The 16,121-nt window shown below is 31.9% G+C and overlaps 1 protein-coding gene across 12 annotated transcripts in view; it reads left to right on the top strand.

The window, feature by feature from the left end:
* The window catches only part of robo2 (roundabout, axon guidance receptor, homolog 2 (Drosophila)), a 687,764-nt gene that overhangs the window by 640,760 nt on the left and 30,883 nt on the right, over nucleotides 1-16,121 (top strand). For 8 of the 12 annotated variants that reach the window (XM_056473160.1, XM_056473157.1, XM_056473158.1 and 5 more), the window contains one exon: nucleotides 3,656-3,781. The exons of the other annotated variants lie outside the window; for them this stretch is intronic. In XM_056473160.1, the coding sequence (XP_056329135.1) occupies nucleotides 3,656-3,781 (126 nt within the window). The remainder of the gene's footprint in view (nucleotides 1-3,655; nucleotides 3,782-16,121) is intronic. 12 annotated transcript variants of the gene reach the window in all.

Raw genomic sequence — 16,121 nt, 5'->3', positions numbered from 1 at the left:
ACATGGCTGCATTTCATCTGTATGATGCCGTTCCTTTTTGCACTTACCAGCTGAACGCTTTACTAGTAGCTCGCCGCATACATTGGTGGACTCTGGTGATGCAGGGTTGACCACGAAGACGGGGTTCGAGTCTGGTGGAAAACGTTTCCAGAAAGCGTGTAAGAAAAAACAGAAACCAAAAAAATAAAATAAACAAGTAAATAACAGGGTGAGGATGTGGTTAAGTCTAAAAACGTGGTAAAAATCAGGTGAGAGAGCTTTTCTTTTCCTGGATTGCTTTTTGAAACTGTCGGTTGGGTTTAGGGAAGTGGGTGGGCGCTGGTTAATCAGTGCATTTGAAAACACTATTGGTTGGGTTTAGGGAAGGAGGAGGGTGGGTCAGTCGATCGGTCAGTCAGTTAGTCAGTCGATATCGGCCTCTGCTGGATTTACGCAAGAACAACAGGCGCAAATGGCACTCGCAAATGGCACTCGCAAAACTCGAAATTTTAGGTCTCAAAAAGCATACACAACGGTCTCTGGTGGATTCACGAAAACAAAACGTTTCGTAAAAACAAAAATGTACTTGATGCTCTCCTGAAATGTATGTAGGGGTATGTTTTCAAAATGAGCCTGGGTTGGTTTGTTTAGTAGAAACATCATGTCTATGAATGTCCCCACTGGGCTATAGCAACGTGTGTATGTGCGCATTCTTGTGTGTGTGTGTGTGTGTCTGTGCTGATTATTTCATGTTTGTATGTGTGTGTGTGTGTGTGTGCGCGCTTTCTTTTGCGTCCAAAATCTTTTGAAACAAAGCCAATTGCTCTATTTTTGGATATTGCCTGAGGTTTGTATCAGTGATAATTTGACCAACATTGCATTACCGTAGCATTTTTTTTTTTTGACATTCAGGAACAATACGAATGTGTACCATTGGCCCGTAACCAAATCCATGACCCTTGAATGTGTTTCCGACATTTATTATTTAAGTCTTTGTCTTGGGGCTAAAGAATGTAACATCATTATCCAAGATTTATTCTATTTTGAAAAGCTTTTAAACAAATGTGCACTGCTTTTGTATTGCAAAGAAAGCACTACTATCCATATTAATGAACAAAATGATCAATTGTAGACATTGCTTAATGCAATTAAAAAACGTTTCCACTTGCATTTTGGACTTGGATAAACCTCAGACTGTGAAATTGCTGTAAATCATACGTATAGATGTTTCCATGGACCGGTTAACTTGCCAACAAATAGAATAAATTCCAGGAAAATTAGCACTAATGTATGCTGTTAACCTCGGACTTTCCCAAGAAACTGGACTACTTGGGAGATTCTAAAGCAATTAGGGCTCTGATCCAATATTTCTTTATTATCCTATTTGAAATGTATATAAAAAAGAGATTAAAAAAACAAAAGCCATGTAAATGTATATAATATAAAATATTTAATTTTAAATTTAAATAAATTAATATGAATATTTTTTTAATAAAAAAGTACATGAATAAATATTTTATTGAACATTTTGTGTAGTAGTACAATGGTAAAATATTATATTATATCATTTTTTATATTATATTATTTTTATATCATATTGTATTATATTATATTATATTATATTATATTATATTATATTATATTATATTATATTATATTATATTATATTATATTATATTATTTATATTATTTTATATTATATTATTTTTATATTATATTATATTATATTATATTATTTTTATATTATATTATTTTTATATTATATTATATTATATTATATTATATTATATTATATTATATTATATTATATTATATTATATTATATTTATGTTATATTATATTATACTATTTTAAATTATATTATATTATATTATATTATATTATATTATATTATATTATATTATATTATTTTATTTTATATTATATTATATTATATTATATTATATTATATTATATTATATTATATTATATTATATTATATTAAATTATACTATTTTATATTATACTATTTTAAATTATACTATTTTAAATTATATTATATTATATTATATTATATTATATTATATTATATTATATTATATTATATTATACTATACTATACTATACTATATTATATTATATTATATTATATTATATTATATTATATTATATTATACTATACTATATTATATTATATTATATTATATTATATTATATTATATTATATTATACTATACTATATTATATTATATTATATTATATTATATTATATTATATTATATTATATTATATTATATTATATTATACTATATTATATTATATTATATTATATTATATTATATTATATTATATTATATTATATTATATTATATTAAATTATATTATATTATATTATACTATTTTATATTATATTATATCATATTATATTATGATATAATATATTATATTACAATATTTTATATTATATTATATTATATTATATTATATTATATTATATTATATTATATTATATTATATTATATTATACTATTTTATATTATATTATATCATATTATATTATGATATATTATATTATATTACAATATTTTATATTATATTATATTATATTATATTATATTATATTATATTATATTATATTATATTATATTATATTATATTATATTATATTATATTATATTATATTATATTATATTAAATTATATTATATTATACTATTTTATATTATATTATATTATATTATATTATATTATATTATATTATATTATATTATATTATATTATATTATATTATATTATTTTATATTATATTATATTATGATATATTATATTATATTACAATATTTTATATTATATTATATTATATTATATTATATTATATTATATTATATTATATTATATTATATTATATTATATTATATTATATTATATTATATTAAATTATATTATATTATATTATACTATTTTATATTATATTATATTATATTATGATATATTATATTATATTACAATATTTTATATTATATTATATTATATTATATTATATTATATTATATTATATTATGTTATATTATATTATATTATATTATATTATATTATATTATATTATATTATATTATATTATATATATTATATTAAATTATATTATATTATATTATATTATACTATTTTATATTATATTATATTATATTATATTATATTATATTATATTATATTATATTATATTATATTATATTACAATAATTTATATTATATTATATTATATTGTATTATATTATATTATATTATATTATATTATATTATATTATATTATATTATATTATATTATATTATATTATATTATATTATATTATATTATATGTATTAATAATTTTAAAATTGATTGTTTTATATATAGAATTCTGATATGCATGCAGTACTGCCGGAATTGTCCAAAAAGAGATACTATATATTATAAATTCTAATATAAATTCTATTCTAAATTGAGAATGATCTACAAGTATGACCTAATATACTGCCTACAAAGTCAACTCACTTATCTTCAGAATAAAGCAAAGAAATTATTAAATAAATAAAACATAAAATGATTTTGAAACAGGAGTTGTGCTCTGCTTGTTGCTCTAACTGCACGTCCTTGCATGCGCTTGTGCCATCTTGCCCTCCACCTGATGCCACTTTTTTGCCCTTCGCCTCCACTATAGCACTCCTTTTCATTCCTGACTACCGATTGGCTGACGGACTGTCTAATAGAATGCCACACAACCAATCGCAGGATTTCAGCACAACCAGCTCCCACAACAGCTCAGATCGGAGCAACAGTCTGTCAGGTTGGTATTGGACTGGTCCAGGGTCAGCAGCTCACCCGCATCTCTCCTTCAGTCTTTCCCTTTCTCCCCTTCACCTCCACTAACTTACTGTCACCTCCTGCTATATACACAAGCTCAATAATGCGGTTTGTATGATGACGGTTTTGTGTCAATTTGAATGGATGGGAATACATTGTGTTGATGGCCTTTATGAGAAGATTGTTTTTGTTTATGTTTTTTTAATGACCTGAAAATGACCCAAACTGCAGTTTAACAGCAAAAAAAAAACCTAAACAATGTTTATATGTTATATAAGTAATATCACACTCATAGCAGTGCGATCTGGCTGTATATCGGCACTGGTGGGAGGCTTGTGTTAGTGTCCCACCAGTGACGATATACAGCCATATCACACTTCTACGAGTGTGATATTACGTTTATACAACTGTTCGCCGGCATAACCGTGTATTTAAAAAAGAAAATCAAACACGGAGAGTCTCATAACACTTTTGTATGAGGAGAACTACTTTCTTCCGCCGTTCATTCACATCTGCAGCTGATGTCAGAACAGCAGAAGCTGTTACTAATTCACCAACGTCACTTTAGAGCTAGTGTTTGAATGATTCTCTTGCGTAATGTCTAAAGTGATCACAAAGCAGGTGATTTTGCACACATTTTAGGATCATAAGACTGAACAGCATGAAATGGCATCAGTCTACAGAGATTTGCCATTATTTCTCTGTTGCAATCAGGAGATCACAATAATTAACCTTGAAAAAGCCAAAGCAAAGCAAACACTACTAGGTTACTATAATATAAATACAGCACTACAACATACAAAAGAGAGAGATTAGCTTGGAAAGTCACTTACCTGTTTTATAAGGATTTGATGAGCTGTAGTTTGAAATTTACACTGAGTTTTTTTTCCTCTAAGGGCTTATAATGCAGTCTCTGTCACCATCGGAACATCAACCATCTTTATTCTGCTCAGTATGACATGCTAATAGATGCCGACGTGCCGTATCTCCAAAATGATAAAAATGTAAAATAGGCTCTATCCTTATAAATAGACTGCATAGTTGCAATCTAAACAACTATATAATTTCGCTTAAAAAGCCTCAAAAGTGCATTATGTTGTCCAACAGCTGCAATATTTGTTAAGCTGTAGTGAGTTTATGCTGTCACTCTACATGGGCGGAGTAATACACACTGGCAAGGAGGCTGTACGAATGCTGTTATTACGGTAATATCACACAGCTATCAGCCAATCAGATTCGAGAACCAGACAGAACTGTTGTATAAATAAATATATATATAGTGTTGAAGTCAGAATTAATAGCCCCCCTTTTAATTTTTTTTTTTCTTTTTTAAATATTTCCCAAATGTAGTTTAACAGAGCAAAGAAATTTTCACAGTATGTCTGATAATATTTTTTCCACTGGAGAGAGTCTTTCTTGTTTTATTTCGGCTAGAATAAAAGCAGTTTTTAATTTTTTTAAAACCAGCGTGAGGTCAAAATTATTAGCCCCTAATAGTCTACAGAACAAATCATCGTTATACAATGACTTGCCTAATTACCCTAACCTGCCTAGTTAACCTAATAACCCTAGTTAAGCCTTTAAATGCCACTTTAAGCTGTATGAAAGTGTCTTGAAAAATATCTAGTAAAATATTATTTACTGTCATCATGGCAAAGATAAAATAAATCAGTTATTAGAAATGAGTTATTTAAACTTTTATGTTTAGAAATGTGTTGAAACAATCTTCTCTACGTTAAACAGAAATTGAAGAAAAAAATAAACAGGTGGGCTAATAATTCTTCAGTGCTTCAGCTGTATATAAACACCATGTCTCAAAAAACCCAAGCAATATCATATCATACAATAATAAGACTTATCATACTACAGGAATAAGAAATGACTACATTTCGTACAGGAATAGCAGCACAATCTGTGTATTAGAATAATCCTTTTATTTACATTCCTTGGTGATGACGTAATGATGGCTTAACGATGACGTATTTATTTTTTAGCAGCGTAAGGCTTAAATAAAAGTGATGTTCAAATGAAGATAAGAGTTTAATCAAAGGTTTTCGAGAACTTAAAGGCTACAGTGTTTCACATGTTCTTCATGAATTTCCGACTAAAAACTTGACAAAGGGTTGATTGGATTACTAATTGGTGAAAATTTATCGCACTAGATCAGTATGTTGTGTGGCGGGAAGTGGTCATCCACAACCTGTCCGTACTGTTGAAAATAACACCACTGTTGAAGACATAGTACTGAGCCAAGAAGAGGCACCATGCACCCATCGCACTTCCCGACAGATTGCAACTAAGTCTGGCAACTAATGACTCCGATATGTAAAGGCTGCTTTATTTCTGAGCGTGCTAATTTAGTTTACAAGTAATAAAATTAATAAAATCATATAATTTCATCTATTTGCCATCTAATTACAAAAATAGAATTAAAGTTGGAGGTATTTTGACGAAATTCTGACAGAATTAATTTTGCTTGGATTTTTTTGAGCCGCAGTGTATATACAGTTGAAGTCTATGGAGAAAGTCTTGTTTGTTTCAGAACAAAATAATTTAAAACTGCTTTCATCCTAGCCAAAATAAAACTAATACGACTTTTTCCAGAAGAAAAATATTGTAGGAAATACTGTGAAAACGTCTTGCTCTGTTAAATGTCATTTGTGAAAAATTTGAAAAAGGAGGGCTAATAATTCTGACTTTAACTGTATATTAGTTTATTCTTAGTTCGTGTACTGTAAGTAAATACATTAACTATCATTAACTAATTGAACCTTATTGTAACCATATAAATAAATTAATCCACTCAATTTTTAACTCCTCCCACTGTTTGACCTGTTGCACATGCTATAATTCTATGATTAACCTTGCGTTCACAATCTCATCATGTTTTGCCATGGGAGCACTGGTTTGTTTCGTCACTGGTTAATGGTCTAAAAGAAACCCCTCAGAAGTACACACACATACGCGCACTTGAGCAGCTTGATTTGAGCCGATTCCTCTTCTTAATGGCTACAGGCTACAATAAAATTCATGTACTGAAAATTACAATGTCATTTATAGGACGCAGAGACGGCCCCCGTCCTCTCGTCTCGCTGTCCGCGTGGCTCTCTTTTTCTCCTCTCTAATCAAGTTTCATGCCAGTGCTTTAACTGTGCAGTAATCCAGCCTCAGCCTCAGACGTTTAGATGGGAAACTCTCCAAGCATCTGGCTCAAGTGTTTTCATGGACCACAATTAGGACTCCAAGGGTAGATTTAGGTCAAACATCTCAACCTCTTCAGGCGAGGGTGGTTTCAAAGATTTGACCAAATTAAATCAGTCCCATATCGTTTGACCTCCGGGTAACATTTTAGGGCTGTATTGATAGCATGTGACACTGAATTTGAGCTTTCTAACTAGCTTAATGTGAAATTGTTGTCATTTTATTATCAATCATCCGGATAAATGATACAGCTCATGCTTTTTGGAAAATACGCTGTATTGTTTAAACGTCAAAACAAAGTAAAAACGATAATATTGTGAAATATTATTACAGTTTCAGATGTTTTACATTTTAATATGTTTTATAATGCAATTTATTCCTGTGATGTTTGCGTCCTTACTCCAGTCATAATCTTTCTCAAGAAATCATTCTTATATGGTGTTTTAGCATTTACTAGTAATTTTGAAAATAGGGATGTACTGATAAATGTATATTCAATTTTGTTGAGCCTGTGCAAATTGTAGCCTCATTTTGCTGTCCTTAGCTGACAGGAGTAGCATCCGGAGGGGTCTTCTGCTGCTGTAGCCCATCCGCCTCAAGGTTGGATGTGTTGTGTGTTCAGACATGCTCTTCTGCATACCTCGGTTGTAGCGAGTGGTTATTTGAGTTACTGTTACCTTTCTATCAGCTCGAACCAGTCTGGCCATTCTCCTCTGAACTCTGGCATCAACAAGGCATTTGCGCCCCGGAATATTGCTCATTGGATATTTTCTTTTTCGGACCATTCTCTGTAAACCCTAGAGATGGTTGTGCATGAAAATCCCAGTAGATCAGCAGTTTCTGAAATACTCAGACCAGCCCGCCTGGCACCAACAACCATGCTACGTTCAAAGTCACTTAAAATCACCTTTCTTCACCATTCTGATGTTTGATTTGAACCGCAGCAGTTCGTCTTGACCGTGTCTACATGCCTAAATGCATTGAGTTGCTGCCATGTGATTGGCAGATTAGAAATTTGCGTTGACGAGCAGTTGGACAGGTGTACCTAATAAAGTGGCCGTTGAGTGTGTGTGTGTGTGTGTGTGTGTGTGTGTATGTGTATATATAAATATATATATTTATATATATATATATATATATATATATATATATATATATATATATATATATATATATATATATATATATATATATATATATATATATATACACACTGGGGCAGTATATCCCTATTTTCAAAATGGATGATATATGTATGTTTTTTGCGAAAAAGTACAATATAAAACAGTATATAAGTCTTTACTTCCACCTTTGATCAATTTATGTTTCTTGCTGGAAAAAAATTCCGACCTCACCATTTTAAACTGTACAAGTCAATATATTTTTATTTCTTAGCTTAATGACTTTTCCATTTCAAGAATGTTGCACATGCAGTAGGAATTTTAAAATCACTTTGTATCTTTAAACAAGTGGAAAAAAAGACAAAAGTAATTAGGAGAAATAGCATTAGCACTTCCAAAGAAAAAGCTCATAATGTAGGTCGCATAACAGGTTTTCAAAATAACATACAGTTGAAGTCAGAATTATTAGCCCCCCTTTGATTTTATTAAAATATTTTTTAATATTTCCCAAATTATGTTTAACAGAGCAAGGAAATGTTCACAGTATGTCTGATAATATTTTTTTCTTCTGGAAAGAAGTCTTGTTTGGTTTTTTTCGACTAGAATAAAAGCAGTTTTACTTTTTTTTTTTTTTACATCATTTTAAGGTCAAAATTATTAGCCCCTTTAAGCTAATTTTTTATTTTGATAGTCTACAGAACAAACCATCATTATACAATAACTTGCCTAATTACTCTAACTTGCCTAGTTGACTTAATTAACCTAGTTAAGCCTTTAAATGTCACTTTAAGCTGAATACTAGCGACTTGAAAAATATCTAGTCAAATATTATTTACTGTCATCATGGCAAAGATAAAATAAATCAGTTATTAGAGATGAGTTATTATGGTGGCTTGAAAAGCCAGCATACTGTTATCTATCTTAAACTTATTATTCTTCTTCTTCTTCTTCTTCTGAGACTAATTTCTAAGTGTATCTCCTCCTAGGCCTTTCAAGCTACATACTTCAAACTTTCGTCAAACCTTCAAACTGGTCTGACTCGGGTTGCTATATCTTTTCTAACTGATCCGACCTTGGGTTTTCCGAAAAACGACCCAGAAAAATCCCAAAAGTCCCATTGACTTAACATTGGGTCAAACTTTGTGAGCTCATAACTCTGCATCAGACTGTCCTACAGACTTCTAACTGGACTCATTTAACTCAGTCTAGCCAGCAGCCAATAACTGATGACTTTTTAACTTACTAGCCACTCCCTAGCAACCACTTACAGCACCCTAACAACTGTCCCATAGACTTCCATTGTAAAAGACTCCCAATTACTTAACATTGGATCAACCTTTGTGAGCTCATAACTCTGCATCAGACTGTCCTACAGACTAGAGTCTGGCCTTATTCAACTCAGTCTAGCCAGCAGCCAATCACTGATTACCTTTAAACTTACTAGCCACTCCCTAGCAACCAATTTCAGCACCCTAGCAACTGTCCCAGAGACTGTGACTAGCTATTCTAACACACGCTAACAGTTTTAACATCCTACTGACATGCTAATCTTGCTAGAAAGGTGCTAGCAACACGATAGTGACATGCTAGTCATGCTAGTAACATGCTAGTTCATGCTAGAATCATGCTAACAACATGCTAATTCATGCTAGAAAAAAGCTGATTCATGCTAGAATCATGCTAGTAACATGCTAGTAACATGCTAATTCATGCTAGAAACATGCTAGTAACATGCTAGAATCATGCTAGTAACATGCTAATTCAAGCTAGAAACATGCTAGTAACATGCTAATTCATGTTAGAATCATGCTAGTAACATGCTAATCCAAGCTAGAATTATGCTAGTAACATGCTAATTCATGCTAGACTCATGCTAGTAACATGCTAATTCATGCTAGAATCATGCTAGTAACATGCTAATTCATGCTAGAATCATGCTAGTAACATGCTAATTCATGCTAGAATCATGCTAGTAACATGCTAATTCATGCTAGAAACATGCTAGTAACATGCTAATTCATGCTAGAAACATGCTAGTAACATGCTAATTCATGCTAGAATCATGCTAATAACATGCTAATTCATGCTAGAAACATGCTAATTCATGCTAAAAACATGCTAATTCATGCTAGAGACATGCTAGTAACATGCTAATTCATGCTAGAGACATGCTAGTAACATGCTAATTCATGCTAGAATCATGCTAGTAACATGCTAATTCATGCTAGAAACATGCTAGTAACATGCTAATTCATGCTAGAATCATGCTAGTAACATGCTAATTCATGCTAGAATCATGCTAATAACATGCTAATTTATGCTAGAATCATGCTAGTAACATGCTAATTCATGCTAGAATCATGCTAGTAACATGCTAATTCATGCTAGAAACATGCTAGTAACATGCTAATTAATGCTAGAATCATGCTAGTAACATGCTAATTCATGCTAGAATCATGCTAATTCATGCTAGAATCATGCTAGTAACATGCTAATTCATGCTAGAATCATGCTAATAACATGCTAATTCATGCTAGTAACATGCTAATTCATGCTAGAATCATGCTAATAACATGCTAATTCATGCTAATAACATGCTAATTCATGCTAGAAACATGCTAATTCATGCTAGAAACACGCTAGTAACATGCTAATTCATGCTAGAATCATGCTAATTCATGCTAGAAACATGCTAGTAACATGCTAATTCATGCTAGAATCATGCTAGTTACATGCTAATTCATGCTAGAATCATGCTAGTAACATGCTAATTCATGCTAGAAACATGCTAGTAACATGCTAGTAACATGCTAGAATCATGCTAGAAACATGCTAATTCATGCTAACAACATGCTAATTCATGCTAGAAACATGCTAGTAACATGCTAATTCATGCTAGAATCATGCTAGTTACATGCTAATTCCTGCTAGAATCATGCTAATAACATGCTAATTCATGCTAGAATCATGCTAGTAACATGCTAATTCATGTTATAATCATGCCAGTAACATGTTAATTCATGCTAGAATCATGCTAATAACATGCTAATTCATGCTAGAACTATGCTAGAAACATGCTAATTCATGCTAGAATCATGCTAATAACATGCTAATTCATGCTAGAACTATGCTAGAAACATGCTAATTCATGCTAGAATCATGCTAACAACATGCTAATACATGCTAATCCATGCTATAATCATGCTAATTCATCCTAGAATCATGCTAGTTACATGCTAATTCATGCTAGAATCATGCTAATTCATGCTAGAATCATGCTAACAACATGCTAATACATGCTAATCCATGCTATAATCATGCTAGTTACATGCAAATTCATGCTAGGATCATGCTAATTCATCCTAGAATCATGCTAGTTACATGCTAATTCATTCTAGAATCATGCTAATCCATGCTAGAATCATGCTAGTTTACACTTTAAAACGACTTCAAACTTTTAGACTCGGCTTTTCAAGCCACCATAAAGTTTGTCCTCAAACTTTAATATCTAGTTCTTCTTCTTCTTCTTCTGAGACTAATTTCTAAGTGTATCTCCTCCTAGGCCTTTCAAGCTACATACTTCAAACTTTCGTCAAACCTTCAAACTGGTCTGACTCGGGTTGCTATATCTTTTCTAACTGATCCGACCTTGGGTTTTCCGAAAAACGACCCAGAAAAATCCCAAAAGTCCCATTGACTTAACATTGGGTCAAACTTTGTGAGCTCATAACTCTGCATCAGACTGGCCTACAGACTTCTAACTGGACTCATTTAACTCAGTCTAGCCAGCAGCCAATAACTGATGACTTTTTAACTTACTAGCCACTCCCTAGCAACCACTTACAGCACCCTAGCAACTGTCCCATAGACTTCCATTGTAAAAGACTCCCATTTACTTAACATTGGATCAACCTTTGTGAGCTCATAACTCTGCATCAGACTGTCCTACAGACTAGAGTCTGGCCTCATTCAACTCAGTCTAGCCAGCAGCCAATCACTGATTACCTTTAAACTTACTAGCCACTCCCTAGCAACCAATTTCAGCACCCTAGCAACTGTCCCAGAGACTGTGACTAGCTATTCTAACACACGCTAACAGTTTTAACATCCTACTGACATGCTAATCTTGCTAGAAAGGTGCTAGCAACACGATAGTGACATGCTAGTCATGCTAGTAACATGCTAATTCATGCTAGAATCATGCTAATAACATGCTAATTCATGCTAGAAACAAGCTGATTCATGCTAGAATCATGCTAGTAACATACTAATATCATGCTAGTTACATGCTAATTCATGCTAATATCATGCTAGTTACATGCTAATCCATGCTAGAATCATGCTAGTTACATGCTAATTCATGCTAGAATAATGTTAACTACATGCTAGAATCATGCTAGTAACATGCTAATTCATGCTAGTAACACGCTGGTAACATGCTAATTGATACTAGAATCATGCTAACAACATGCTAATTCATGCTAGAAACATGCTAGTAACATGCTAATTCATGCTAGAAATACGCCAATAACATGCTAATTCATGCTAGAATCATGCTAACAACATGCTAATTCATTCTAGAATCATGCTAGTAACAGGCTAATTCATGCTAGAAACATGCTAGTAACATGCTAATTCATGCTAGAAATATGCTAATAACATGCTAATTCATGCTAGAATCATGCTAACAACATGCTAATTCATGCTAGAATCATGCTAGTAACATGCTAATTCATGCTAGTAACATGCTAATTCATGCTAGTAACATGCTAATTCATGCTGGAAACATGCTAATTCATGCTAGGACCATGCTAGAAACATGCTAATTCATGCTAGAAACATGCTAGTAACATGCTAATTCATGCTAGAAACATGCAAGTAACATGCTAATTCGTGCAAGGATCATGCTAGTAACATGCTAATTCATGCTAGAATCATGCTAGTAACATGCTAATTCATGCTAGGATCATGCTAGCAAAATGCTAATTCATGCTAGAATCATGCTAACAACATGCTAATTCATGCTAGAAACATGCTAATAACATGCTAATTCATGCTAGAAACATGCTAATTCATGCTAGAAACATGCTAGTAAAATGCTAAATCATGCTAGAATCATGCTAGTAACATGCTAACCCATGCTAGAATCATGCTAGTAACATGCTAATTCATGCTAGAAACATGCTAGTAACATGCTAATTCATGCTAGAATCATGCTAGTAACATGCTAATTCATGCTAGAATCATGCTAATAACATGCTAATTCAAGCTAGAAACATGCTAATTCATGCTAGAATCATGCTAATAACATGCTAATTCATGCTAGAAACATGCTAGTAACATGCTAATTAATGCTAGAAACATGCTAGTAACATGCTAATTCATGCTAGAATCATGCTAGTAACATGCTAATTCATGGTAGAAACATGCTAGTAACATGCTAATTCATGCTAGAATCATGCTAGTAACATGCTAATTCATGCTAGAATCATGCTAATAACATGCTAATTCATGCTAGAAACATGCTAGTAACATGCTAATTCATGCTAGAATCATGCTAGTTACATGCTAATCCATGCTAGAATCATGCTAGTTACATGCTAATCCATGCTAGAATCATGCTAGTAACATGCTAATTCATGCTAGAATCATGCTAGTAACATGCTAATTCATGCTAGAATCATGCTAATAACATGCTAATTCATGCTAGAATCATGCTAGTAACATGCTAATTCATGCTAGAATCATGCTAGTAACATGCTAATTCATGCTAGAAACATGCTAATTCATGCTAGAATCATGCTAGTAACATGCTAACTCATGCTAGAATCATGCTAATAACATGCTAATTCATGCTAGAAACATGCTAATTCATGCTAGAATCATGCTAATAACATGTTAACTCATGCTAGAAACATGCTAGTAACATGCCAATTCGTGCTAGAAACATGCTAGTAACATGCTAATTAATGCTAGAATCATGCTAGTAACATGCTAATTCATGCTAGAATCATGCTAGTAACATGCTAATTCATGCTAGAATCATGCTAATAACATGCTAATTCATGCTAGAAACATGCTAATTCATGCCAGAATCATGCTAAGACCTGCTAGTAACATGCTAATTCATGCTAGAAACATGCTAGTAACATGCTAATTCATGCTAGAATCATGCTAGTAACATGCTAATTCATGCTAGAAACATGCTAGTAACATGCTAACTCATGCTAGAAACATGCTAGTAACATGCTAATTCATGCTAAAATCATGCTAATTCATGCTAGAAACATGCTAGTAACATGCTAATTCATGCTAGAATCATGCTAGTTACATGCTAATTTATGTTAGAATCATGCTAGTTACTTGCTAATTCATGCTAGTAACATGCTAATTCAGACTCGGCTTTTCAAGCCACCATAAAGTTTGTCCTCAAACTTTAATATCTAGTTAAAACTATTATGATTAGAAATGTGTTGAAACAATCTTCTCTCCTTTAAACAGAAATTGGGGAAAAAATGAACAGGTGGGCTAATAATTCAAGGGGGGCTAATAATTCTGACTTCAACTGTATGCACTTTTTGTATGGTTTGGCTTACAAAAGGTTAATTCTGAGATTTTTGAATTTGCTTAATATTATCAGGGTTTCACTTTATTTGAGGGATCACCTCACTTTTAGCATCTAGCCTTCTATTATAGATTATCAGGCAGATTTTTGATCAATTTAAAGGTTTATAGAGAGTGAAAAAAAGCAAAGTGTGTTTTTTATGGTGTGTGCAATATTTTCCAAAACTAATTAATACCATGTCCAAAATTTAACTCGCTAATGATTAACTTCTTGCATCGCATTAGCTATTATGTTCATGTGCTAGTATTTGTAAAAGCACCACCCTTGCATAAGTGATATTACTTGTATATTATAGAATGTAAATATATATCTTTAAAAAACTGGACGATTATTCAAAGGTGTTTTAGGGGGGTTGTGTCAGTAAAGCTGGTTCTATAACCCCAGAATGCGCTTTCATGTGGAGCAGCATTTTTTACATGAAGCTGTTGTTCATTGATAGGCTATGCAGAACTGCATTCAAAAATCTAAATTTATTTTAACGGACAATAATAATATTGAGATAATTGTTTTGAGAAAATGACAGCAGTTTGCGTAGCGTCTCTGTGAACAATGGCTGTGTGTAGTAAATGCTGCTACATCTGAAAACGTGAAAACTTGGAACTTTGTTCTAAACAGACTAAATAAATGCCTCTGCGATATTATTAGTAGAATTTATTTGTTTACAGTTTACTTAGTTACATTTTCTGTTTATTTAGTAACGCTATAGGAATTTCCCGGGTTTCATTGAGATTTTGTGTGCGACAGCGCCCTCTGGTCCTTGGAGGAGATTTACTAGTGATCACAGAACCGTTCTTTCCTAACAAGATGTGCATGATAATCTCAGTTTTGCTTAATCACGTTTGCAATTCTCCTAACTCACACAATGACATTTTTACTTCCACAACTTGACTAATAGGGTAATTCTAACAACATTTTAGGCTTCAAAACATAGTCAGCATACTCTTTAATATCAGCTCGCACATCATTGAACCTACAATTATGATATAATCATGAACGATAAATATTGATGCGTTTGTTTTGATCCACAACCTTCCTAGATTTCCTTGCTCTAATCAGAAACGCATGCATTTCCTGCCATAGAAAATATTTACCCTGCCCCATTAAAAGAAAATTACTGTCAAATACTGTTATTACTCCCCCTTTTTCCCACCATACCATACAATTAGATTGTAATTTGTTGTACAAGACAGAACAGATCCGACTTGAGCAGACTCTAATGTGTTAATGCTGTGAAAGTTTTGCAACAAAGCCAAGTTTCGTGTGATCTGGCCTACTTCAGAAATCAGTTTGTCAGTCCGAGTCACTGGCGCCCCAAGCCACCCTTCTTCTCCATTTTCCTCCCATTCTTTTCTTCTTCCATTGGTAATTTCAGGAGC

Source organism: Danio aesculapii, chromosome 15 (genome assembly GCF_903798145.1).
Source record: "Danio aesculapii chromosome 15, fDanAes4.1, whole genome shotgun sequence".
NCBI lineage: Eukaryota > Metazoa > Chordata > Actinopteri > Cypriniformes > Danionidae > Danio > Danio aesculapii.
Note: the sequence above shows the minus strand (reverse complement) of the source record. Positions and strands in the feature narration are given on the sequence as shown.